The 27,879-nt window shown below is 40.3% G+C and overlaps 3 protein-coding genes across 6 annotated transcripts in view; all 3 read left to right on the top strand.

Annotated features, from left to right (window-relative positions):
- Positions 1-485: 485 nt before the first annotated feature.
- On the top strand, positions 486-15,562 carry dpp4 (dipeptidyl-peptidase 4). Of its 3 annotated transcripts, XM_043222599.1 has the most exons (26): positions 486-613; positions 788-872; positions 1,607-1,699; positions 1,931-2,025; positions 2,593-2,667; positions 2,757-2,809; positions 2,945-3,014; positions 4,404-4,524; positions 4,661-4,815; positions 5,281-5,375; positions 5,448-5,580; positions 5,677-5,715; positions 5,807-5,905; positions 6,156-6,226; positions 6,306-6,359; positions 6,446-6,573; positions 6,688-6,735; positions 6,881-6,979; positions 7,091-7,160; positions 7,252-7,446; positions 8,456-8,510; positions 8,654-8,753; positions 9,815-9,873; positions 10,030-10,102; positions 14,136-14,209; positions 14,840-15,562. In XM_043222599.1, exons 1-26 carry the CDS (start codon positions 611-613, stop codon positions 14,930-14,932), a joined length of 2,235 nt encoding a protein of 744 aa, XP_043078534.1. In that variant the 5' UTR covers positions 486-610; the 3' UTR covers positions 14,933-15,562. The 3 variants fall into 3 exon arrangements, with proteins under 3 accessions (XP_043078534.1, XP_043078535.1, XP_043078536.1); XM_043222600.1 differs by lacking the exon at positions 10,030-10,102; XM_043222601.1 differs by lacking the exon at positions 14,136-14,209.
- An 846-nt stretch (positions 15,563-16,408) lies between these two features.
- On the top strand, positions 16,409-18,932 carry gcga (glucagon a). The gene is made up of 6 exons (XM_043223005.1): positions 16,409-16,453; positions 16,536-16,649; positions 16,846-17,001; positions 17,671-17,787; positions 18,258-18,401; positions 18,532-18,932. The coding sequence occupies exons 2-6, from the start codon at positions 16,561-16,563 to the stop codon at positions 18,554-18,556; spliced, it is 531 nt and encodes a 176-aa protein (XP_043078940.1). The 5' UTR covers positions 16,409-16,453; positions 16,536-16,560; the 3' UTR covers positions 18,557-18,932.
- A 927-nt stretch (positions 18,933-19,859) lies between these two features.
- pcyt2 (phosphate cytidylyltransferase 2, ethanolamine) overlaps positions 19,860-27,879 on the top strand; it is a 9,677-nt gene continuing 1,657 nt past the window's right edge. The window contains exons 1-12 of one of the 2 annotated variants that reach the window (XM_043222711.1): positions 19,870-20,172; positions 21,260-21,348; positions 21,437-21,598; positions 22,756-22,822; positions 22,901-22,985; positions 23,082-23,123; positions 23,416-23,554; positions 23,696-23,778; positions 24,254-24,331; positions 26,370-26,435; positions 27,725-27,790; positions 27,865-27,879. The exon at positions 27,865-27,879 is cut by the window's right edge and continues 74 nt beyond it. In XM_043222711.1, the coding sequence (XP_043078646.1) occupies positions 20,057-20,172; positions 21,260-21,348; positions 21,437-21,598; positions 22,756-22,822; positions 22,901-22,985; positions 23,082-23,123; positions 23,416-23,554; positions 23,696-23,778; positions 24,254-24,331; positions 26,370-26,435; positions 27,725-27,790; positions 27,865-27,879 (1,008 nt within the window). In that variant the 5' untranslated portion in view covers positions 19,870-20,056. Of the gene's footprint in view, positions 20,173-21,259; positions 21,349-21,436; positions 21,599-22,755; positions 22,823-22,900; positions 22,986-23,081; positions 23,124-23,415; positions 23,555-23,695; positions 23,779-24,253; positions 24,332-26,369; positions 26,436-27,724; positions 27,791-27,864 lie in introns of both variants that reach the window. The other variant, XM_043222712.1, reaches the window with a different exon arrangement.

Below are 27,879 nucleotides of genomic sequence, written 5' to 3'. Positions count from 1 at the left end.
TCACTAGCTAGCTAACAAAGCTACAAGTTTTAACCTGAATAACAGGGAATAGTATTTCAAATATTAATACGACTACTAGTGATTAAAATCATTAACGACGTCCAGCATCTTGACAATAGCTGGATAGCTTTTGCACAAGCGCTTTGCGAATCATATTTCCCTCGAAATCGAATCGGTTCAAAAGAATGAATCGCGAATCGGATTTCACTGTATCGTATGCGGCTCATGTAATAAGACAAAGCCTTTAATCATTCGAATGAAAATTGTTTTGCATCAATATTTGAGGACACTGATCCATTCCCTTACAACACGCAATCGTGACAAACTTGAGGAAACTTTCTTTTGTGCAGAAAACGCCACGCTTAACTTCATGCAGCTTTGACATGCATCACAGACAATTTACTGTATCACTGACAAAGACACCGCGTTTTAAAGGAATGCGAACTTTAATCTGACACCACTTTATTGTTTCCATAACAAGCAAAGTTGAGGTAATATTTAACACTCCTGCTCTATTCGACTCTCGGGAGCGTCAGCGCGCAACAGAGACAACGAGTCGCGCTCGGTAATAACGGGATTCTGAACCAAAGCCCTCGCATTTCGCTCTACGATGGTCAGTAAGACTTAAACAGCGCAAACATTTCGCGCACATTTTGTAAAAGTACGTTTTTAACTGTAGAGAGTTGTGCGTAAAAGCGCATTTTTGGAGAGTACGGAGCTGCGTCCTTTGCGTGTGTGATTGTTTTTAAAGTGGATTTATTTTATTGTTGCTCTTTACATATTTTAGGGAGTTGGAAAATGGGTTCTGGCAGCTTTTGGGGTCGTAGTGATCGTTGTGTTGATAGCTGTCCCAACGGCCATTTTTCTCAACGGTAAGTGATTGTTTGCAGATTGGTTATAGATGCGCGTTTGCGTGGACACGTTTAATTAGTTTCATGAAATCAATAGCTATTTTTGATTAACGGCTCTGTGGATTCACGGCGAACTTGTAAATGTTGTTAACTTGTAAGCTATCGCTGCACACGTTTTATGGATTTATAATTCTCACTTTACTACAGTAATAGCAGGCTGTCGCAGGTGATTGGCGGCCAGAGTGCTTACATCAGTGTTTCAGATGCTCTGCAGCTCTTATCTGACTCATTATCTTCCCCTCAATCTGAACTTTGTACACGTTAATGATTTTGCTTTTATAATGCAAGGTTTATTATGTAATACATACACTGAGAAAGATTGTGTTTCAGTAAATCTATCTATCTATCTATCTATCTATCTATCTATCTATCTATCTATCTATCTATCTATCTATCTATCATCCATCCATCCATCCATCCATCCATCCATCATCCATCCATCCATCCATCCATCCATCCATCCATCCATCATCCATCCATCCATCCATCCATCTATCATCCATCCATCCATCCATCCATCATCCATCCATCCATCCATCCATCCATCATCCATCCATCCATCATCCATCCATCCATCCATCATCCATCCATCCATCCATCCATCCATCTATCATCCATCCATCCATCCATCATCCATCCATCCATCCATCCATCATCCATCCATCCATCCATCCATCCATCCATCTATCTATCAGAGGATAAATCTGTATCCCTGAGGACATTTACTTTAGAAGATTACTTCAATGGAACGGCAAGAACCAAGTCGTACAACATGCGATGGGTGTCAGGTACTATAAAATAAACAACCCCTACAAATAAATATGCAAACACAAATAGGACGTATACTGTGGCCGTGCCATGGTACAATGATGTAATCAAGTAGAAACACTATCATACTTTGAAATATAACATGTACCGTGACTTTATATAGTTCTGTCATGGCATTTGCGTGTGTTTTTTTGTGCATATTTACGTTCTGTGGCATCAAAAAACACGATAATACACTATTTTTCATGCAGATGATGAATATCTTCACAAGACAGGAGAAGGTTCACTGCATCTGGTCAACGCAACTACAGGAACTGGAATTGAATTTGTGAATCAACAGACATTTGTAAGAGTGTTTACCTCATCTTATCCTTTCTGTGGTGTTTTGAAATGTCCCAAACTGGACGGTGGTTTGGGCACCAACTATTAACGGTGACTTTAATAAACTTTTAATTTGCTGCTTAGTATGGAAGCTGTTGACTTTAGGTATGGCGTAGGGTTAAGGTATCTAAAATATGGTTATGTTTATAACACATTATTACGTTCTTTATAAGTGCTAATGAACAGCCAGCAATAGTGAGAATTGGTTCCTAAATGAAAATGTTTACATGATTATTATGATTTTCGTCACACGGATGATAAGCCAGTAAAGGGTCCAAGAAATGGCTCGGGTCTTTTTATAGCAACCGCCTAGCAACGACCCTAGCAACCACACAGCAACGCACTAAACCGGTTCCCAACATGAAAGCACCACTTTCTTCAGAAATTCTAAAATGGCCCGTTCGAACCAAGCCAGATGCGCTTCTCTGTTTAAAACGTGTGATAAGAGCGTCTGTTAAATGGCTTAAACGTTAATGCACGTTTGCATCGATTCCTTGAACTCACAACGCTTGTCTTTCTTTGATGTTATCAGTTCCGTGTGGCAGCTTTTGATTACATGGTGTCAGCCGATCGAAAATACGTCTGTTTCCTGAGCAACTACACTAAGGTATTCGATGAAGCGCTTTGATGGGCAATTAATCATTTATCGTCTGCTATTGGTGTCTGCAGATGTTTAATGTTGGCTTTCTTCTCCAGCACTGGAGGCACTCCTACAATGCATCATATTCCATCTATGACCAGGAAAAAGGGTTTGTTTGCTAGTGTTTTTTATGGGCTATAAAGCTGGCTAGCTAGCTGTTTGTGCCTACAAACTGCTGTGCTATGTCATAACTTGATTATCTCTGTGTAATCATTTAAGACGACTATCTTTCTCTTTATTTCAGGGATTTTCTAAATACAGATATCCCTCATGAAATCCAGTACCTAGCATGGTCGCCAACCGGCCACAAACTGGTGAGTGTCATATCAGTTCACCAATTCACGCAGAAGCTTAATGTCATGTATTGTGTCGTAAAACCCTATTGTCACCATTTGCCAAGTCATTATTTAATCTTTCTATGAGGTACTTGGCTCGCGCGATTGACACTTCAAAGCATATCCAGTTAAAACTCTAATAATGTGATTTCGCAAAAACAGATTTGGTAAAGGCTCCGGTGTTCGCGCTCTTGAAATCGTCAAAAGGTTGCGTTTGCGATGCGTTTTTGTAGCGCTGAGCAGTGTAGCCGATCACAGACGTATCTGTCGATTTCTGGAACGATTTCGGCGATTGGCCATTGCGTTCACGCACCTCTAAACGCCAATTTTGTTTTTCTGCACGCTTGCGTTTCCTCTCACTGTAACGTAATGTAAATTAAAGAGTCGTTGATTATAAAGGAACTTTGTGAGACTTTTTGCGGTGAACTGAAGTGAAGTGGCACCTTTTTAGTGATTGTAAAGTGAAGGCTATTTGCGCACTTTCTAGTCTAAATTGAAGAAGTTTAGCTTTTCTTTGTGCCGAATATATAAGAAGCACAATTTCTACAAGTGGCTAATGCCTAGTATATCTTGCAATTCTTTACTGTATATTGTTCATATTTTTGCATGATCTCTTGATAATAACAAAGTATGCTCCTCCACCTAAAAGCCCCAGTCCTGGTTCACTACATGTGTTAATATGTGCTTTTAAACAATTTTGAGGTTAGCTTACTACATAACTAGGGCTAATTACATTTTTGACAATGATTAAAACTGTGTAGCTTTAACAGTAACTTGTAAGCTTGACAACTAAAAGAAGCAGTACTACCGACTACATTTTCAGTAGCATGACAATAGTTAAGCTATTAAAAAAAAACAGTGTAGCTTTTTCAGCTCTTTTTTTTCTTCATTTTTTTTTCTTCATTCTTCAACTTATATGGTTCAAAGCCAGAAATATTGGAATTTCAGTATGGCTCCAAGAGTAAAATGTTAACATGTACATATTTTCAGTGGTCAAAAACCAAATGTGGGCCAGTTTGCAAAAATATAATACTTTTTTTTCTTTTAAAGGGTAATTTCTGAAGAATGTAGATATGGAATGACCAAGTTTTAAAGCTACTTTTGAACAGTAGTGTGTTGTTGCAACCTGCATGTGTGTGTCTATAGTCCAGGAACAGGATATATATATATATATATATATATATATATATATATATATATATATATATATAGGTGTGTGTATATATATATATATATATATGTATATGATATGTAAAGTGGTGGAGTCCGAGGAGGCGACACCCAGCGTAGGAGTATATATGTCTGTATGTGTGTGTAATATAATATAATAATAAATTATTTTTGTCATTTTTTTCCAAATCCATGCAGGCTTTTGTGTGGCAAAACAACATCTATGTGAAGGAAACTCCCACTTCTGCATTCAGGCAGGTCACTACTGACGGAGCCCACAACCTGATCCTCAACGGCATCCCTGACTGGGTTTACGAAGGTAGGAGATACATATTTAATGAAGCTGTTTGATATCAATGATTCATAATAGACTTCTTTTGCTTTTTGAAGGCTTAAACTTCAACTAAAATGATCCATAAAAGCTACCGACCTCGTGTATCTGTTTTCTGTTGCAGAGGAGATGTTCTCCACCAACTTTGCTCTGTGGTGGTCACCAAATGGGAGATTTGTGGCGTGCGCCAAATTTAACGACTCTGGAGTCCACAATATTGAGTATACATGGTACGGAGAAGGCCAATATCCAGAAATGGTCTTAATACCGTACCCCAAGGTAAAAGGACATTTTTTTAAAAGCAAAATGTGGAATTGTTTGCCAAAATGTGCCCTCAGGCCATCCAAAATGTACATTAGATTCATTTATTTCTTCAGTGGAACAAGTTAAATGCATTAAATCACTTGTTCACCAGTGGATTCTCTGCAGTGAATGGGTGCCGTCAGAATAAGAGTCCCAACAGCTGGTAGAATCATCACAATAATCCATGAAATGATTCCAGTCCTGTCCACCACATCTTGTGAAATGAAATGTTGTGTGTTTATAAGAAACAAACCCATCGTCAAGTGGTGTGGATTACTTGCAAATTATTTTGATGTTTTTCTCAGCTGCTTGGACTCATTCTGACGGCATCCATTCACTGCAATAGATCTGTTGGGGAGCAAGGGATGTGATGCTAAGTTTTAATTTATTTGGTTCTGTGCAAACACACCTTTTTGATGCTCCCATTCGCTCGTTTCCAAGGCCGGGACCCCAAACCCAACTGTCAAACTCTTTGTCTACGACACAAACACGACCGTGACCGGTGAAGTCCTGGTTCCCAGTGATGTTGGTGCAGGGTAAGGAGTTTTGGTGGCCTGCAGGTGTTCTTCTGCAAGTCTTCAGTAACTTGAGCTAAAGTTTTATCACAGAGAGCACTACCTGAGCACTGTGACCTGGGCGTCAGATGAGAGGATCGCAGTGCAGTGGCAGAAGAGGACACAGAACTATGTTGTTTTGAAGACGTATAACTTCAGCGGCGACGCTTGGACAGAAAGTTCATTGGTACCGACTAACTTCTTGAACTATCACTAGTCACTGAAGCCAATCTTCATCCAATCTCAATTCTTTTTTCTCATATGCTTTTTTTTTATTCGACAGAGCCAGGTTATCTCAAGCAGCACGGGTTGGGTTGGCCGGGTATGAAATATTTGATAACGACATTATCAATTGATGTTGAATTCATGTTGAGTCACGCTAATATGTTTGTTTATTTGCCCTGTTTTTGTAGTTTTCTCCAGATGAGCCCGTGTTTCGGCCGGATGGCAGCGGTTGTTATTACATTATGAGTGACGAGAAGCAATTTAAGCATCTTGTTTATTTCACTCCAGTGAGTTTATAAACATAATTTAATGCAATTTTGTACTATTTAGAATGTGTATTTCAACTCATATTTAAGGTTTTGTTACAGCATTAATATATGTAGTGAATATTTACAATTACAGTATCATCCATTTTATTAAAATGTTTACATTTTAGCATTTTTGTAACCTATTTTATTTTTGCATTCAGCTAATATAAACTTCAAATGGATCATTTGTGCATGTTTTTTCATGTTATTCGATATTATTATTTCCTAGACAGCGAGCTTGTTCCTGACAACAGGAAACTGGGAGGTCACCAGCATCCTTAAGGTCACAAACGATGCAGTGTAAGCTAATTTGCTAAAAAACGTCTTCCGCAGAAGTGTCCGAGATTCCATTCTCAATTTATTTTTCTGTTTGTGACAGATACTTTGTAAGCAACGAACACAATGCGAGTCCCGGCCAAAGGAACGTTTACAAGTAAGTGTCGCAAGTCGAAATCGAGCGGATATTTAAATCGTTGAAAAAGTTATAAATTGTGTGCGTGTTTTTTTTTTTCCCGTCAGAATCACCATAAATGGTGCTTCTCATTCTGAGCGTGAGTGTCTGACATGTTCCCTCAATGTGGACCGGTGCAAATATAATTCTGCCCTGTTCAGCACTAAAGGAACCTACTACCTCATGAGCTGTTCTGGTACGTCGCTTATACTCATTTTTATAGCACTTCTTTACATGCAAACTGCATAAAGCACACAAAAATGAAATGTGCCCAAATCCTTTTATTTTATATTTTTTTTGGTTTCTGAAGGGCCTGGACTGCCTCTGCATACGCTGAGAAACAGCAGAGACAAAACAGGTACGAAAGTAAACATTTAAAAAAAAAAAAGATGAAATAAATAACTTTTTATGGAATCAATCCGTCTATTATCAGTCTGAGTTTCAAAATTGGTGCAGTTCAGTATTCATTATATTTTCTTGAGTTTCTCAAAATGTTTTTTTAGAGGTGAGAGTTCTTGAAGACAACGTGGATTTGGAAAATACTCTGCAGGATATCGCAATGCCATCAGTTATGCATGGCACGCTGAAGATCGCAGAGTTTGGTAAGGCAGACTCTGCAGGAGAGCTGAGAATCAGATCAGATAACCTAGAAAATATGTTTGTTTTAAATCCTAATCCCACGTGTGTGTGTGTGTGTGTGTGTTTTCCCTCAGACCTCTGGTACCAGATGACTCTGCCTCCCAAATTCGACAAATCCAAAAAATATCCTCTGCTTATTGACGTGTAAGCTAGCTACGCATTTTGTGATCTGTTTTTTTGAGCTCTGATCTGGGTTTGATGGCCCCTACAGTCTTGATTCTTTCATATCCTGCAGATACGCGGGCCCTTGCAGTCAGAAGTCCGATTTCCGGTTCAGGGTGGGATGGTCCACATACTTGGCCAGCACAGAAAAAGTGATTGTGGCCAGCTTCGATGGGAGAGGAAGTGGTTACCAAGGAGACAAAATCATGCATGCCCTCTACAAACAATTGGGGACTTATGAAGTTGAGGATCAGATAACAGCTGCTAGGTACAAATACGTGTCCACGCTGAAGATGAGTTGATGATTTTGCTCTGCACATATGAATAATTCAGGGGCCTAATGGTTAGAGAGTCGGACTTGTAACCCAAAAGCTGCAGGTTCAAGCCTCAGATCTGGCAGGGGTTTTAGGTGGGACACAGGTGAGACCCTTGAGCAAGCCACCAAACTCCCAAGTGCTCCCCGGGCTGCCCACCGCTCCGGTTATGTGTTCACGGTGTGTGTTTTCACTGCTGTGTGTCTGCACTTGGCTTGGTTAAATTCAGAGCACAAATTCCAATTATGATTCACCATACTTGGCCACAAGTCACATCCTTCCTTCCTTAAATTTGTTTTGATGAGGAGGGCAGCTGTTTACTTTTTTTTTTTCAGCTGTTGTATGTTTAAATGGTGAAACATCTCATAGACTTACAATAAAGGGTCCTCTTTTGACTTGATCCAGTAGTCAACCATGCAAGGAAACCTACCTAGCACACACCTAAAACACCCCGGCCCTAGCGACCACTGAAATCCTCCTGGAAACGTCCTGGCAACCACTCTACAACTCTAGAGAACACTCTAGAAACGACCTAACAACCAGCCAGAATGCTCTGGAAGCTATAGTCTGTAGCAACCCTCTAAAGACCACCCATATCACCCTAGCCATGACCTAGAAACCAGAACACATTGGAAACCATTTATCAACATGCTGGCAACCACTATGCAATGCACCCTTAAATAGCCTGGAAACCATCTAGCGACACCTTAGTAACTTAGCATTGCCTAACAACCACCCAAATACCCTGCAAACCATCTAGCAACTTGGCAATGCCATAGCAACCACCTCAAATACCCTAGAAACCACCCACACTAAAAGCTTGTAGTGAAGTGCTGTATTTGTGCAATAATTTACTCATAATATAACTATAACAATTTGTTTAACCGCGTTACATAGCATACGATTGACATTTGCGTTTAATATATTAAAAATTACAACAATATTTTCTTTCTTCATTTTTAGACATTTTATTGACATGGGCTTCATAGATAAAAACAGGGTTGCCATCTGGGGCTGGGTAAGTTTAATTATCAGAAATCTTTGTTCTCATATCATGATTCTGACAAAATTCACTTCAAGTGTTTGTCTTTAAATTAATATCACTGGCTTTTATTACAATTTTCGGTCGACTCTATGAGTTCCCATGTGTTTGTGATGCAGTCTTACGGTGGTTACGTCACTTCAATGGTTCTGGGAGCCGGAAGTGGAGTTTTTAAATGCGGAATGGCCGTCGCTCCGGTCTCTAAATGGGAATATTATGGTATGTATTATGTGCAATTGCAATCCGCTACTCATTTTAAACGGTTGCTCCACCCCCGTGTTGTTCCAAACCATCTTTGGAACGCAATTTAAGATATTTTGGATGAAAACCAGATGACTGCGAAACAATTACCACTGTCCACAAGTACCACAAGTGCAGAAAAGTATGAAAGACGATGTCAGTCTGCCATCAGTGGTTCAACTGTAACATTATAAGTGACAAGAATACTTTCTGTATGGAAAGACGACAAAAATTCGGCACCGCGACGTCACTGTAGCGCCATTTTGAAGAGTATCGGCTGGACGCAAATAGCGTATGCTGTTCTGCGTCAGTCGTGTATTTATTTATGCTCTATATTTTCACTTGGATTTGAACGAAAACAGCGCCCCCGTTTGTCGCGGCTGACACAGAAGACCGTAGGCAGTTTGAGTTCAGCGGATACTCTTTCAAATGCCGCTACAGTGACAAATTTTGGTTGAAAGTTGTTATTTTTGGGGGTTTTTTCCATATTCTCGTAGCTTCACAACATTCTCGTTGAACCACCGATGGCAGATGGAGTATTCTGATGATATTTTGAGAGAATTCATTACTTGGCAGTCAATGGGACGGTCACAAGCTTCCCGGTTTTCATCCAAAATATCTTACATTTAGTTCTGAAGATAAACAAAGCTTTTAAAGGTTTGGAACGACGCGAAAGATAAGGGATGAATGACAAAATGTTCATTTTGAGGTGGAGCTTCCCTTTAAATTACATAATTAAAATTATAGTTGGTAACATAATCTGGATTACAGATATTATGTAATGTAATCTAGATTACTTTTTGACATAGATACTAATTAAAATAATATATTCTGAAAAATGTAATGCCACTGAATAAATATATGCGATCATGTAATCCATAAAAGATAATCTAATTAGAAGTACTTCGTTTTTGCAAACCAAATGAAATGCAATCAGACACTGCGTCTTACTGATTATGGTTTATATTTCATTTTTTATTTTTTATATTTCCCCTCATTCCCGTCGCGTGACGAGACTGTTGTTCTGTAATTTCCTCCAGACTCTATTTACACTGAGAGGTACATGCTGACGCCAGACGAGAACCAGGCTTTTTATCACGTAAGTTGGGTTTTTTGAAATTCTAAACTTTTTTTTTTTTCCTTCGCTGAACTCGTTGGTTTCCCCCGTGACGCGAGTCGGTCCTAAAATAGCTCACGAGAGGAAAGCGCGGGCGCTGCGTCACTCAGGGTTTATGGGATGTTATGATTCTTGCAGAGTTCCACCGTGACGGGAAGAGCCAAGAACTTTAAATCTGTCCAGTACCTCCTGGTGCACGGCACCGCTGACGGTGAGATAGACCACCCGCCCCTCTCCATCTCCGAGCAAACGAAAATAAATTCATATTAAATTAAGAATAAAAATGAGCACTTTTCTTTTGTGCCGTTTTTGTTGAAAACGTTGTTTTATTATTGTTCATTTTTTTAACCTTTTCAATTATTTTTCATCCTTTTGCTCAAATTACATATTTTTTTAAAGTAATTTTAGATAAAAATAAAAAATAAAAATTCAGTTTCCTTAAAAGCATAATTTTTCTTCATTCATATTTTAAAGGGAAAGTTCACCCAAAATGTTTCACCTTCAGAACATAAACAAAGATATTTTTGATGAATTCCAAGTGCTTTTTTATGTGCAAAGAAATAAAAATAACTACTTTATTCAGCTATATATATATATATATATATATATATATATATATATATATATATATATATATATATATATCTACACACACACACACACATATATATATATAAAATATATATTTTACAATTTATTTACATTAAGCTATACACATCTTAAAAAATAACTCTGTCGCTAAGCCAGCAGAGGGCTCTTACAGTCTGGGTGATCTCTGCATATCACTCCTCTGCTGCTACTTCCTGTCAGAGGACTATAAATACTGCAGCAAGCCACTCAACTGCAGGTTGCATTGTTTCGCCTGTTTCGCTGCTTAGATCGCCCGTGGATTATTGTCTCTGGTTTATCTGGTTTTGACCCTGCCTGTCTTCTGATTCCGTGATTGTTTGCTGCCTGACCTGACCACCGCCTGTCTCTGGATTTTGCTATTGTCTTGCCTCTGATATTCCTGTTCGCCTGTTTGACGCCTGCCTGTTTTGACCATGCTTCATTTAATAAAAGCCTGCACATGGATCCATGCACGCCTCAGACCCTTCATACGTGACAGAATGCAACCTCACACCAGGATCCAGCGGCTTTTCACTCCAAATCCATGGCCAGGTATGCACCTTGCAATGTCTTTGCTAACCTCAAGCAGGGCACCCGATCACTTGAGGATTATACTCAGGAATTTCTGGACCTGGCTTACTTCTCTGATTTACTGGACTGTTTGCTAATTGAATTTTTTCACGAGGGAATAAATCAGCCACCAAAACACAACTTGTTCGAGAGGGTCCACGTGAATCACTGGGTTTCCTTTATTGAGTTTGGTTTAGTGACTGTGGGTCAGCTCTCACGTTGGGTATTATGGAGGAAGAAGACACTGCATTTATTCCCAAGATGGCCGCTTTCCCGAGCCGCTGCCCAAGATGGTTTTTTGATGAGGAGGGCGCTTTCCAAGCTGCAGCTGCCCAAGATGGCCGCCTTCCCGAGCCGCTGCCCAAGATGGCCGCCTTCCCAGAGCCGCTTCCCAAGATGGATGCCACCTGCCCAGAGCCGCTTCCCAAGATGGCTGCCGCCTGCCCAGAGCCGCTTCCCAAGATGGCTGCCGCCTGCCCAGAGCCGCTTCCCAAGATGGCTGCTGCCTGCCCAGAGCCAGAATCCTCAAGATGGTCGCCGCAACCCCAGAGCCGCTTCCAAGATGGTCGCCGCCTGCCCAGAGCCGCTTCCCAAGATGGTCACCGCCTGCCCAGAGCCGCTTCCCAAGATGGTCGCCGCCACCCAGAGCCGCTTCCCAAGATGGTCGCCGCCATCCCAGAGCCGCTTCCCAAGATGGTCGCCGCCTGCCCAGAGCCTTCTCAAGATGGTCGCCGCCTGCCCAGAGCAACTTCCCAAGATGGTCGCCGCCTGCCCAGAGCCGCTTCCCAAGATGGTCGCCGCCTGCCCAGAGCCGCTTCTTCAAGATGGTCGCCGCCTGCCCAGAGCCGCTTCCCAAGATGGTCGCCGCCTGCCCAGAGCCGCTTCCCAAGATGGTCGCCGCCTGCCCAGAGCATTTTCCCAAGATGGTCGCCGCCTGCCCAGAGCCGCTTCCCAAGATGGTCGCCGCCTGCCCAGAGCCGCTCCCAAGATGGTCGCATATCATGATTCTGCCCAGAGCCACTTCCCAAGATGGTCGCCGCCTGCCCAGAGCCTGGCTTCCCAAGATGGTCGCCGCCCAGAGCCGCTTCCCAAGATGGTCGCCGCCTGTCCAGAGCCGCTTCCCAAGATGGTTACCTGCCCAGAGCCGCTTCCCAAGATGGTCGCCGCCTGCCCAGAGCCGCTTTCCAACATGGCCGCCTGCCCTGCGCCGCTTCTAACATGGCCGCCTGCCGCGTGTAAAGCCTCCAGTGCCCGTGCCTCGTGCCCAAGCCTCCAGTGCCGGCGCCTCGTGCTCCAGTGCCCGCGCTCAAACCATCTTTGCGCAAGCCTCCAGTGCCGCGCCTCGCTGCCAAGCCTCCAGTGCCCGCGCCTCGTGCTGCCTCCAGTGCCCGCAACTGTAACGTTATAAGCCTCCAGTGCCCGCGCCTGTATGGAAGTGCCGCCTCGTGCCGCCTCCAGTGCCCGCGTCTGTAGTGCCATTTTGAAGTGCCCGCGTCTGGTGCCAAATAGCCAGTGCCCCGCCTGTGCCAAGCCTCCAGTGCCCGCGCCGTGCCAAGCCTCCAGTGCCCGCGCTGCGTTGAAGCCTCCAGTGCCCGCGCCTGTCGTGCTACTCCAGTGCCGTGCGCCAGTTTGAGCCTCAGTGCCCGCGCTCTTTCAAGTGCCGCGCCTCGTGACGCCTTTCCAGTGCCCGCGCCTCGGCGCCTTCGTTAGTGCTCACGCTGCAGGCGCCTTTGCCCCGCGCCTGCGTCCTGGCCCAGTGCCCGCGCTCGCGCGCCTGCCCAGTGCCCGCGCTCGCGCGCCTCCTCGTTGAACCAGTTAACCCACCCTCCCACCCTTACCACACGCCGACGATGGATCCCAGCAGCCCCTGCACTCATCCTCTGCCCTCCACCTGGAGCTCGCCACGGGTCTGCCAGTTCCATTGCCGCCGAGTGGGTGAAGGATCCTCGCTTCATCGTAGTTGGTAACCGAGCCCTGGACTCCAGCTCGGCTTGTAGACCCGCTAGCTTCCTTTTTGGCTCCTAGCTACTCCTCTCCACCGTGCTCGTCAATCCACCAGCTTCACCAGGCTCCATCGAATAAATATCTCCGGCTACGCATGTGGTCGGTAAAAGACCATCTGTCGCCTCAGGATTCCTCTTTTCCAGCTTCGCGCCTCTCCAATCCGACCCTCCGGCTCTGTCAGGCTCCTCCCTTCCCCGGCTCTACCTCAGTCCTCTGTCGCTCTGGCTCCGCTGCGTCCCTTCTCGCCCCCCGCTCTCTCGCATCAGTCGCCAAAGCCTGCGGTGTCGCCTGGGACCTCCAGCGCCTGCATCACCCTGGCTCTTCTGCTCCGCCTTAATTTTTCAGTCTCCTCTCTCGACCACCTGCTCCACCGCCGCCGGTCGGGCTCCATGGGGTTGATGACCGTTCCCTCTCTATGGCTCCTCCCTCCGTCGGCTCCACCACTGACCATCATCCTAAAATGGCTGGGCCGGCATCGCCTCCCGCTCTTACTCCTCCCGCCTTCTCCTGGCTCCTCCCACCGTCTCTTCCTCCCTGGTCTCAGCTTGCTGACTCCTCCCGAACCCCTCCCAAGCTCCCAGTTATGTTTTGTTTTGTTTGTTTTGTGGAGCGCCAGGAGTCGCTCTCCAGGAGGGGGCTATGTCACCAAGCCAGCAGAGGGAGCTCTTTTCTCTGGGTGATCTGCGATCACTCCTCTGCTGCTACTTCCTGTCAGAGGACTATAAATACTGCAGCAAGCCACTCAACTGCAGGTTGCATTGTTTCGCCTGTTTCGTTGTTAGATCGCCCGTGGATTATTGTCTCTGGTTTATCTGGTTTTGACCCTGCCTGTCTTCTGATTCCGTGATTGTTTGCTGCCTGACCTGACCACCGCCTGTCTCTGGATTTTGCTATTGTCTTGCCTCTGATATTCCTGTTCGCCCTGTTTGACGCCTGCCTGTTTTGACCATGCCTTCATTTAATAAAATTTGCACATGGATCATTACGCTCAGACCCTTCATAAAAACAAACTCATTATATGACAAAGTGAAATCTCATCTTTTTTTTTTCCTTATTTTTAGATAATGTTCACTTCCAACAAGCTGCTCAGATCTCTAAAGCGCTTGTGGATGAACAGGTGGACTTTGATGCAATGGTAAGAAAGCAGCAGAACTGCATTTCTAATGCAAGTTATTCTAATGAATGATAAGACGTAATGGATAAAGTAATAAAGATATAATAATATGCTATATTATTTTAAACTACTTTAAAACGTATAGAATTCCACTTAAATTAAATAAAATTCGGTAGCACTTTAATTTACAGTCCTGTTCCTCATGTACCTACTATGTACTCGTTGTAGTAATTGCAATAACTAGGTAATAAGTAAGTACTAACTCTTAACCTAACCCTACCCTATGTACTTACCTTATATTACCAGTACACTGTAAAATAAACTTGTTCTGTACAAAAAAAACAAAAAAAGTACACCCTAAAATTCTGTATTTATTTAATAAATATAAATATATTAGTTTAAAGGGTAATATATATATATATATATATATATATATATATATATATATATATATATATATTTATATTTTTTTTTTTTTTTTTTTTTTTTTTTTTTTTTTACATTTATTTTTACATTTGTTATATATAAGTAGAGTATTTTCCATGTCACACTGGACGGCTTTAATTCTTGGTCAACAATCCATAAAGCAGATCCAGAATGTAATAAAATAGATGCATGAAGTGTTTTTGACCTGTTCTGTCTCTCCGTCAGTGGTACACCGATGAAGACCACGGCCTCGGCGGCTCGGCCAATCAGCACGTCTACACTCACATGAGTCACTTTCTGAAAAACTGCTTTGTTTGAACTTGAGAAACTTTCCAGCGGACCAAATAAGCCCAGCCAGAAGCCACAGCGCATTACTTCCAGACCACGTCACGCACTTAAACGCGTCGGGAGCGTGAGACTCACTCCGGCTACTGTACTGTGATGCAATAACGGACTCCTTTTAGTCACGTTTATCACTTTCAAATGTACGGTCTGAACGACTGAGTCACGACTCTTTAGTACACCGAAAAAAATTTAGAAATGCTTCCTCGATGGACACAAAGATTGATGAGCTCGCTACAGACAAATGAGAGTAAAGAATAAATAAAAATACAATAAAAAAGGTAACTGAATACTCTCGGATTTATTATTATTTATTATTATTAATTACCTTTTAAGCGGAGGAGAGCAATATTGTGTGTTTTCCATATCAAGTTCATTGCCAGCTGTAAATTATCATGTGTAGTATAAAAATAAAAAAATATGTTAATTTAATATTGTAATTATTCGTATATTAAACAGAAAATAATGCATTGCAATATTTTCACACTTAACATTTTTTTGTATCAAGTAATTTTTTTAAGAAAATATTTATTGTATGTACTACTAATTTCTAATTTGTACGATATGGCATTTTTTCGGTCTGCAATAAAATTCTGCAAAAATGTGGTTCATTGTTTGTGACTCGTTTACACATAATACAGCAATTTTTTTTTTTCAAGCATGAAATCGTTTCCAATTTCATTCATTCGAACAAGCCAAGCCTCTTTTGTCTTTTAAAATATTTTAAAGTAGTGATTTTATTGCTTTCCTGGATTTATAAAAAAATTATAGAATTTATTTTTTTAAAAAATACAAATAACATTTTTACAATTTTTACATTTGAAGTTTAAGTTTGTAATTAATGCACAATAAATTGTACTGTTTTTCAACTAAATAAATTAGTCGTTCATGAAAAACAATGAATGTATGAACATTTGATTTGCTGGTAATTAATTCAAGCACCTCAAAATGCCTTTTTTTATTTATAAACACACTTTGTCTGCCACTTTTGCCTGCACTAAGTTGTCATTGACATTAATGTTGCGTTAAAATGATTTACGTCGATCAAATCGCGCTGATTTAGAGTGAGAAGCATCCTGGGTTGGACGCAAGAACCATATGCACTAAAACTAAAAAACACACGAAGGGCCCGTTTGTCACGTTCTCGTGGAAAGAGCATCCGTCTCGCCTCTTGATTTTTGCCTACAGTAGCACTTGGCGCGTTATTTTTCCCTGGGTTTATTTGCGAAAGCCTCCATCCTGCTGTCTCACACCTCCAGGACGGCTCTTATCTGGAGGTACTTTGGCACATCTCTCTCTTTGAGCAAACACGAGCGGTTTCATCCAGAGCGGGTAATGGACTGACACTAATGGATCTGAACGCACATGTGCGTGTGCGTGGGGGCTGCCGAGACGGGACGGCCCACCCGGACCGACTATATAAGACCCGGAGCACTGAGAAGAGGCCACGAAACCAGCAGGAGAAGATCCAAACACACTCAACTCTTCCATCCGCTGGTAAGTTGAAGGACCTCTGCGAGAGACCCAAAGCCTCGTAGATGTTGCTTTCAAGATGTGTTTTTTCCTCTCGTTTTCGTAGAGCGTTTTGCAAAGAAGCTCCCAAAATGAAAGGCGCCCAATATCTCGCTGGTCTTCTTCTGCTCCTCTTTGTTCAAAACAGCATCTGCGTACCGCTGCAAGACGACACCACAAGGTTGGAGAAGTTGTTTTTATGGTGTTTCATGTCCTTAAAGTTTGTTTCTGAGCAGCAATTAACTCATTTGAAGAGAAGTTCCTAGTAGACGAGCAACGGTCACTTTTTTTAGCTGTTTGGTGACTTTTAATTTGGGAATGCGGACTCGCTTTTGTCGGGTTATTTAATGTAACTTATATATCTTCTCATCATGCAGCACAGAGACAGCGGAGAGTCTTCTGGAGAGGGGTCAAGGATTTACGACCGCGAAGAGACATTCTGAGGGAACTTTCTCCAATGACTACAGCAAATACCTGGAGACCAGGAGAGCACAAGACTTTGTTCAGTGGCTCATGAACTCCAAGAGAAATGGGTATGTACAGTTACAGTGAGGTCAAATACTATCTATCTATCTGTCTATCTATCTATCTGTCTATCTGTCTATATTGCATTTATCTAATTAATTTATATAATAAATACAATGACAATAAAATAAAATATATAGATATTCATTATGAAATATGTATAGTATATATTATATTTAAATAAGTAAAATAATAATTGTAGTATTAAACAATATATATCACATACACACACTACTATGCTTACCTGGATTGTTATTTTTAGATATTCAATATATTTATAAAATGTAATAATTATGTAAATAATATAAGAATTTTATATATGTTATATTGAATTTTAGAGTTTTATAATAATTTTATATTTTGATAGTTTTATATATAGTATATATATATATATATATATATATATATATAACATAATAATATTATTATTATAATAATTGTATTACTATATAAAGAATATTACATTTAAGAACTACATATATATTTTATCATATTTTAAGTAAAGGCCTAACATTTACAGACTTTAGTACCTCAAATTCAAATTAATTTAATCAATTAATAATAACATTGTGTGTGTGTGTGTGTGTGTTTATTTATTTAAGGCCTAACAGAGTTTAGTACCTTAAATTCTAACATTACTTGAATCGTTTCTCACATGAACTCTTTTTTTCCTCCAGTGGTTCGGCCAAACGTCACGCTGAGGGAACCTACACCAGCGACATCAGCTCTTACCTGCAGGACCAGGCAGCCCAGAACTTTGTGGCCTGGCTAAAGTCTGGACAGCCCAAGCAAGAGTAGGCCTTCGCGCTTCTAGTCCGCCTTCAGTGCCTTATAGTGTGAAAGAGTTGAAAATAAAGAAAAAGAGCGAGTGTGCGAGAGAGAAATCTAGCCGAATGACCGCTTTACCATGCTTTCTCCTGCCCAACATCTGTCTCTTTTCTAACGCCCCCTGTCCGACCTCACTGCCGAATGCTAATGCTAATGCTAATAAATAGCACTGAAACCAGGCTGTGTGCCTCTGGTTATCTTTCTCTGCTATTGTCTTCTGCTTCTGTGCTAATCAAACAAACACTTCAAAGGTGCTAATTATTAATAAACATCGCAAAGCTAACGCTACAAATGTTCTCACAAACTCACAGGCTACACGCTAAAGCTAAACTGCGCTAAGCTTGATTAAAGCCTGCTAACTGCTTCTAAAATGAGTTTAAACGGTAAAATAGTGTCGTGTGCACGCGCTAACAAGATGTTTGTCGCACATGCGCAGCGTTGCAGACAACAGAGGCCCAAATTTGCCTCGTAGGAGGCATGTCGATGGCAGTTTCACCAGCGACGTCAACAAGGTCTTGGACAGCATCGCTGCCAAGGAGTATTTACAATGGGTGATGAACTCCAAGACGTCAGGGACGAGGTAAAGTCCTCTCGAGTGGCTAACAACACGGATATGCTAAAAATACATGAATATCGTGAATGCTAATCAGCAGAAGAAAAGCATATGGGTGTATTTTAAGGAGGCTTTATGCGTTTATTGTCTTTTCTAGTGGCAAACGTGGCGGAAATCAATGAGGAACCAGAGGGCTTCCCTGCATTTGGATCCTGAAGGGGACTCGATCATCAAAATGAATGAAAGCCATATCGCAAAAACGGAGACAACTCTTCAAATCAAAAGCCATTTTATTTTATTTAAAAAAAAACCTCTGAGCACTGTGGTTGTTATTTATTTTCCCTTAGTGTGAAAGAACATCATGTAAGTTGTGATGAGAGAAACTGAAATATTTTTCTATAGTTTTGAGCTATTTTCTATGTGTGCGATAAAAACAAAACTCAGGTGAATGCACTAAACACTCAGGTAAAAAAAGTGACATTTTACGTGTGCCACCGCTGTATCAAAGTGCCATAGAAATGGTGTCTTGCTCTGCAAAATAAACTTTTTCGTATTTCACCCGAGCCTGTTGTTGTGTCTATAGCGCCACCTAAAGGAGGTCTGCAATAATAAATGCTCTTACAGATTCAGGATATTTATGTGGGAACCATAAGAAACATTGACAAGTTTATTAAAGTTAATCACATATTTATATAAGGATTTTATGGTTGTAATGAAACAACATTTATTTCTGAAATAAGCAAGATTCCTATATTTATTATACGGGTAAAATAAATGTGGATTAATTTGCTAAATAGTTATTTTTGTTTATTTTTGTTTATTTTGTTGCCAGCTATTATGGCATAATTTTTCTCACACTGGCAGTTGAATCCTAATGCGATGTATAAAAAAATAAAAACAAAATATTTTAAGAACATTTCTTTCTCATCGTAATTTATGAGAAAAAAGTTTTTTTAAATAATATTTAAAAAAAAAAGTACAATTGATAGAAAAAACTGATCTGAGATTAAAGATAGAAACAATCAAACAATTAACTTCAGAATTAATTTCTTCACAGTTGATCTAAAGAAAATAATGAAAATCATAAAATACTAAAATATTTGCAAATGATCAGAGAATAACATCTGGAATCAAAAAATAAACATTTATTATCTATGAAAATATATATTATTCAGTAAATTAACTGTATTTTTTGTATTGAAAACATCTAATATTAATGAAAGATACTAATGAAACCACCACTTCTATATAAACAGTGAAATCGTCTGTATTGAAATAAAACAATAAGCCAATTATTTTTTTAATGCTTTTTTAAGCTATTAAACATTGTATTAATAGTTATATTTCTGAAAAGAGCAGAATTTATTTTTCTTGCACAACTACTACTTTTTTTCATTTTATTAATCTGCTGATAATTCGCGTGTTGCTTTTTTTTATTGATTTATTCAAATGTTCACTTGCTGCCAGGAAATCCCGCGACAGACACTCGCCCGGCGTCACTTCCTGAGGGGGCGGGGCATCGCGAGGACGCGCGCTGTTTGCGTGCTGTTTGCGTGCTGCGTCATCACCGACGTTCTCCGGGCTTCTGGAAGGACGTGGGGCCGCCGCCGGTGTCGTTCACGTCCACACGAGCGTCCCGGCCGTCCGTAGCGTCTGCTCGGGCATTTCACACGCTTTAAAACATGATCAGGAACGGAAGCCACGCGGCGGCGGAGGAGGAGGAGCAGGCCGAACCGAGCTCCTCGAGCCGCAGCCCAGAGAAGAGGAAGCGGGTGATCCGGGTGTGGTGTGACGGCTGGTGAGTCCACGAAGCGTGCGCTTCATCTCTACAGCAGCGAGAACGAACGATTTCACCCAAAGAAGTAGAATAGTTGCACTGGGATGGTTTTACTATGGTATTTTAATATTTACCGTGGTACTTTATAATTATTAACAAAAGTGCCCTGTTTCTATGGCAGCCTTGCAGGAACCTCAGAATACAAAAGTACGCTATCGGCACCTTGGACGTGATTATAGAGTTACATAATATTATATTAATTTAAATGCATGCTATGATATTTAACGGGTGCCTCATTCATTGTTTTTATATTGTCTTTGAACGTTCATTTAAAGAATACCGTGACATGTGTGTTCATAATAATCATATTATCAAAGTGTCCACCAAATATTAAAGTGGAAGTGTGTCTTTTTCGGTAACTACATTAAAACTGACATAAAATAAAAGCTGAAGGATTTAAAACAATTATAAGATGTGTGTGTTTATGTATATATATATATATATATATATATATATATATATATATATATATATATATATATATATATATATATATATAAAGCGCACACACACAAGGTAATTTAAATAAATGAATTAATGCTGCAATAGTGTATAAACAAATATTAACACAGCACTGCAGTGGAGGTTCAAATGTTACAGGATCATGTGATTTCTGAGAACTAGTATAGGTTAACTCATATTACCTGTTTCACATATCTACGCTAGTAGTTTCACAGAGGTGCAGCAAAGACGCCCTTCACGTGTGCAGATGATATAGTTATTTCTCCGCTTTAAGTACAGCGTTTAATTTCGAGCGATGAAGTAACTGCGGTTATAAATAGTGTGAAGTGCGGCGCCCGGCAAAGGATCATGGGAAGTGGAATAGGAGATTATATCCCCATGTAATCCCATCGACCCAGCTAATGATATTACTAGGGGAAAGGGCTCGCGGCGGTTAGGTAACCCACCCGTCTTTAGTTAAAGCTGCGCGTACGGCCTTTTATTCAGATGCTGTAAAAGCAGTTATTCATTACATCACCTCTGTGTTTTCTTTAAACGGGGGTCATGTTTTCATGTCCCTGTGTCTAAAGTCCGCTTGTCTCTACAGCTATGACATGGTGCACTACGGTCACGCTAACCAGTTACGACAGGCCAAAGCGATGGGAGATTACCTCGTGGTAGGCGTACACACGGACGGTATGCTTCGCAACTTCACACCTTCGCATGAAGCCGCCGTCACACGAAGGCTGTCAAAATGATGGCGTGTCTTTTCTTTCACGTTCAGAGGAAATAGCCAAGCACAAGGGTCCCCCGGTCTTCACGCAGGCCGAGCGGTATAAAATGATACGGGCCACAAAGTGGGTGGATGAGATCGTTGAGGGGGCTCCGTATGTTTCTACGCTGGAGACGCTGGACAAGTACAACTGTGATTTCTGCGTGCACGGAGGTGAGGGGGGTCCTTAAGACCGGTGCTTTCAAGAGGCACCGCTGCTTTAGACGCCTATAGTCAGCCATGTTAGTCATTTTAATGTATTTAAAGGTCCTGCATCTTACGGTTTGGCGAATTTTATCCTTTAAATGCATTTATTTTCATCTCAAATGGTCAGAATTTAGAACCATTTTTTAGTTGGATTCTTAAAACTGGAACAGCCTGCGTTTAAAACGCTTCCTTTTTATTCGTAAAACGCACATCGGTATTGGTGAATTGCTGAAGTTGCTAGGCGTTCCCCCGTCGTCACAGACCAGGCTTAAGCCTAGTCCTAGACTAAAATGTAAATCCGAGATGTGTTCACTGAAATAAACCTGCACTGACTCATCCTGAAACATGTCAGTACCTGCGTCTCGACTTAAAGGAATAGTTCTACCAGAAATCCTCGGAGTTCCAAATCTGTATGAATTTATTTGTCCCGCCGAACACAAAGGTCACAAGTTTGTCAGCAGGCTGTTTAACTCCCATAGTGTCCCTACCGTAGACGTCAGTGGTGACCCGAAACAGCCTGCTTGCAAACTTTCTTCATGAAATGTCGCCCTTTGTGTTCTGCAGAGCAAAGAAATCCATACAGGTTTGGAACTACACGAGGGAGAGTAATTCATTTTTGGGTGAACTAAGTCAATGCTTTTTTTTTTTTTTAATAAGACATGTTTAAATGTCTTGTACTATGGTCTAATCTGAGCTTAGACTAAGTCTATGAAACCAGGCAATTATGGGTTAAATATAATATCGGCATGAAATTAACGCGCTAGTTCAATATTAACATGCAGTATGCGGCCTTATGCTGTCATGCTAATAATTGTAATGATGTATTTTTTTATAAACGACATTTATTTTTAGATTGTTTTTGGTGTTAATGCGTCATTAAACAATAAAAAACTTTAACAGTGACTATATTATAGTAGCATTCTGTTTATTATATGTATGTGATGCAGTTTTGACGTCTGTCACTTTAAATGCTCAATCTCCTAAAATCAGGCTGGCTTCTGAGTGGCTGGGCAACTCTATTAGAATGAATTATAACGATTATTAAAATGTTTTAGTCTCAGTTAGGAACAGTTCAAACAGTACCAAAATTTAAACGAATCTATAATAATGTCATGTTGTGCTAGATGACATCACACTGACCGTGGATGGAAAAGATACATATGACGAAGTGAAGAGAATGGGCCGATACAGGTAAAGTCCAACGGGCCTCAAACATGCACCACAGGATTTTGACCCAAGGGCGCGCGTAACGGTGTGTTTCATTAACAGGGAATGTAAACGCACGCAGGGGGTGTCTACGACGGATCTAGTGGGTCGTATGCTCTTGTTAACGAAATCACATCACAGCAACGTTGTGAGTAGACTTTTCTTTTTCGTTCGTTGTATGTGCGGATAAGCGTTGGGTAAAGACTTTCTCTCAACTCTCGGTTTATGTTCTCTTATCTCTCAGGATAATGCGGCTTACCAGCTACACACAGATAACTTTGGGAAGGTAAGGCGATCCGTTCACGTGCAGATTAATATTTTTATTGATGCATTGTAATCTGTTGTCTTATAGTTTGTCCACTAGAGGTCAGGGCTTACCTGAATTATTTCCATCTGCTTTACATATATAGTTTTGCTTGGGAATGTCCCATATTGCAGTCATTGGGAATGGCATTTTATGTTGCTATGTACTTAAGTTGAACTTTATATGTAGTGTATGAGGAAGAATACACGTTGTTCGTTTGAATATTTTGGCATTTGCAAAATGCAAAAAGCTCTCGTGTGCGTGTTCTCCTCAGGGTCCTAAAGGGCACAGCCCTTGGACTGGCGTCTCTCAGTTCCTGCAGACGTCTCAGAAGATCATCCAGTTCGCCTCAGGGAAAGAACCACAGCCCGGAGACACAATTATTTATGTAGCCGGAGCTTTCGACCTCTTCCGTATCCTTTTAGAAACATGCCACCCCACGCTTTGCTTGTGAAGACATCCAGAAAGATAGGAAAAGTCCTGTAATTTTCAGTTTAAAGTTTGAGAACTCCCGTTACGCTTTTGTTTCGGCCTTTACTGCGTAACCCGAACAGATATCGGCCACGTGGATTTCCTCGAGACCGTTCACAAACAAGCAGAGAAACCTTACGTCATTGTCGGACTGCACTTTGACCAGGTGCGTTTCACGAAATCCAACTTTTTGCAAGATTCTCCTCCCTCATGGTCCTTGTCGAAAGGGCAGAGTTTTGCGATTTTACGTTTTTGTGATTAACTTTGATCGGACGGAAAACCTCGTGTGAACCAGAAAAAAGGAAGTTCAAAGTACCTCGGCATGACGACATGCAAACCTGTTGCCTCGGGGGAACATGTGCTTTAAGTTCCCTAAAATAAAAAAAAAATACCATACACATCACAGATATGGTGAAACTTTGGTACATTGTATAACTACTACAAGACATAAGTGACAAATTAGAATTGTGAATAGATTTAAAATGAACTAATTTTAGACCATTGGCTAATGATATAAAGAAAGCCCTTGGCTTGTGCATCTTAGTCGATCAGTAATGTTTTGACTTGTTTGTATTATAGAAATGTGTAATATTAGTGTTTTGTAAATGTTTATAAATTGTATTTGTGTCGTTGTTCTACAGGAAGTAAACCGCTATAAAGGAAAGAACTACCCCATCATGAATATTCACGAGAGAACTTTGAGTGTGCTGGCTTGCAGGGTAAGAGCATAACTCATGCCTTCTCGAGTCGTTTTTTCTGCGGTTTCTGCATTTTGCATAAATTACTGCCTCCTCCAGTCATGTCTTTGAATTGTACGTAATTTACTCTCTCCTTCAATCCTTTTTACGATGTTGCACATTGTTTTTGTATTCCCGGCGCTCTTCTTTAAGAACAGTTGACCATTGTATTCAGAGACGGGGCGTTCTATTACAAAAAAAGGGAGGATGGAGAAAAAACCTGGGCAGAAACTTTAAGAAACATCTCACGGTCATGAGAACGGTCATCACAAGCTTTGATAAAAGCTCATTTGTACTGCGTACTTATGAGACACCTATTAAAATCTCAAGCACTGAGCAAATCCAAACCATATCAAGTTTACAAACCCTCTCATTCATCCACAGCGCACAAAACTCTCACAGATCAGGCACACACCAGCATACCTAAAGCATGATGTCGCATTCGGACAGAACCCACATTGAGCTGCTGATATCAGAAACATGCAGCGAAACTCCAGACCTCCCTCATACTGTAATATCGGCGCAAACCACACATGCATTCCTTTCTGAAAACTGCTGAATGATGGGAGGGTTCAATTGGCTTTTAAATATTAGAACTTTGGCTGGTTTGGACGGTTTTAGAACGCTATGAACTTGGTCATCTGTGAGGAGCAAAGAGAAAATGGAACAGGAGAACGATGAGAACGTAAGACGTTTAGAACTTTGAGAACATCAAGAACCTGGAGAATTAAAAAATGGGAGCTTTGAATTTGTAGAACCTTCAGAACTAATTAAATTAAAAGGTTCAGATCTTAGAACCTCGACCAGGGCTGTCAAATTCAATTACTGGAGGGCCAGAGACCTGCAGATTTTAGATACCCTGATCACCACAAATGAAACACACCACGAGCTCCCATTTTTAGCTTAAAAGTGATTCTGAGAGCAACTCTGAGCAAGGAAAAAAAAACATTTGTACTAGTGAGGAGGCGGGGTTGACCCATTAGGTAGCTTTTTGAAGACTATGATTAGTTGGTTGTCTAAAAAAAAGAAAATAAAAGTGCTGTTACCATCTGCCATGCTGTCATACGTAACACATTTCTAAGAATGTTGTTACTGAGAGCAACTTTTAGCAAGATTTTTTTCATGACTATGGGCCCAGATCCAACTAATCAAGTTTATCAGGCTTCTAAACTGCATAGTATGTGTGTTGGAGCAGGGTTGGAAGTAAACTCTGAAGGGCCACAGCTCTCCACGCTTTAGCTCCAATCCTAATCAAACAAACCTGATCCAGCTAATCAAGCTCTCTGGGATTATTAGAAACGTACATACAGGTGTGATATTGGAGCTGGTTAGAGTTAAACTCTGCAGAGCCGTGGCCCTCCAGGAATTGTTTGAGACCACTGGTGTAGAACTTGATGTAGAACTTAAAGAAGATCTACAAAACTCAAAGAATGTTAAACTTAAGGAACCTATAACTATTAAACTGGAGAACTTTGTGAGCTTGGAGAACTCTGAAAACTTGAAAAGTAAACGTTAGAGAATGTGGAACCTAGATGGCGTAGAATTTAGAAAACTCCTTAGAATTGCACAAAATGGAGACTATAATTTAAGGAACTTTATAACTGGAGAACTTTGTGAGCTTGGAAAAGTCTTAAAACAAACTTAAAAGTTTATGGAATATGGAACCCATGCAATGTAAAGATTAAGGGGAAAAAAAAGTTACAAAAATTAGTAATTAAAACAGGAACTATATGGAGCTAAATAGCTATGTGGAGAAACTTGTGAGCTAGAAGAGCTCTGAAAACCTTAAAGTAAAGAAATAAATGTTAACGTACAACCTAGTGGAGAACTTTGAGAACTCTGAAAATGTATACTGAAATTAGAACTTCAAGAACTTGAGGTCAAAGAACTTAGAACCTAAAAATTAAAACTTGAGGAAAGTAGAACCTGGACAGTTCAGAACTGTAGAACCTTGAGTTTAGTTGATAATCAATCCTCCATTTAGCCTTGTATAACGGTCTTGTGCTTCTCTTTTCTTCAGTACGTGTCAGAGGTTGTGATCGGGGCTCCGTACGCAGTAGGAAAAGATCTTCTGGATCACTTTAAGGTATGGTACTAAACCGGTTCACATTGTTCATTCATTGTAGAGAATAAAAATCTAGTTTTGGTGTAACCACGCTTCCAGACACAAAAACACAATAAGGGGCTTTGAGTGTGAAGAGAACGTGGTTTGTGTGATTCACACACTACGTTATTGAGATATAAAGCTGTGTGTCTGTGTGTCTGTGTGTCTGTGTGTCTGTGTGTGTGTGTGTGTGTGTGTGTGTGTGTGTGTGTGTGTGTGTGTGTGTGTGTGTGTGTGTGTGTGTGTCTGTGTACACGCACGCGCGCTGTGTATAGCTCTGGGACAGCAGCCAGACTCATGGGCTTTAGTGACTGAACACTACTTCAGCAATTCTGTGTTGTTCTACTTCGGGAACAATCTAGAGATTTACTGCTCGTTTCTTTAACCACCAACCCTCAGACAGTTAAAGAGAGTTCAACCGTGCATTATAGTTTAACTAAAAAGAGTGCTTGGGACATTTTCTCTCTTCCGATGGGATAAATGCAAAGTACATAATTTAAGCACACAATTTATTGGTGACATATATATATATATATATATATATATATATATATATATATATATATATATATATATATATATATATATATATATATATATATATATATATTAGAAATTTTGCCACTAAGAAAACAACAAAAATAATATATAATAATCAGCTATTATTATATCAGCTATGATTACAAAAGTGTAAGTTGGACTTAAATATGGAGATAAATACTTCAACTCTACTTTTTTCTTTTCTTTTTTTAATTTGGGTTATTTTTTGTGGCAAATTTCCAATGCACTTCACTTCAATATATAGTTATTTTTCTTTATATCAATATAGTTGTACAAACGTACATTCTGTTGTAAATATTTTGATACATAATTTGAATTATACATTTCAGATTTTATTTTAAACAATGTTCTCGTTCACAGTGTTAATATTATGTTTGTAATAATTGACCAACGTCTGATCTAAACTTACCCTTAAACAAAAATCTAAAACATTTATTTGAAATTTTAATACAAGATGAAATAGAACTTGTTTATTTCAGCTTATTGACAGTTAACATTTTAATTTAGTTTAAATAAAAAAATCTTTTCAGATTGTAAGTAAGTATGTATATATATATATATATATATATATATATATATATATATATATATATATATATATATATATATATATATATATATATATATATATATATATATATATATATATATATATATATATATCTCTCTCTCTCTAAAAACCTGATTGATATTCATGTGTTTGGCTGTAGGTGGACTTGGTGTGTCATGGGAAGACCGAAGTGTTTTCTGACACAGATGGGACAGACCCTTACGCCGTAAGTGAAGTCTCCAAATATTCATCTCTCAATCAAAAAAAAACTTTTTTTTTTTACTAATTGTGTCTTTGCAGGAGCCAAAGAAGAGA

This window comes from Puntigrus tetrazona, chromosome 22, assembly GCF_018831695.1.
Source record: "Puntigrus tetrazona isolate hp1 chromosome 22, ASM1883169v1, whole genome shotgun sequence".
In the NCBI taxonomy this organism is placed as follows: Eukaryota; Metazoa; Chordata; class Actinopteri; order Cypriniformes; family Cyprinidae; genus Puntigrus; species Puntigrus tetrazona.
Note: the sequence above shows the minus strand (reverse complement) of the source record. Positions and strands in the feature narration are given on the sequence as shown.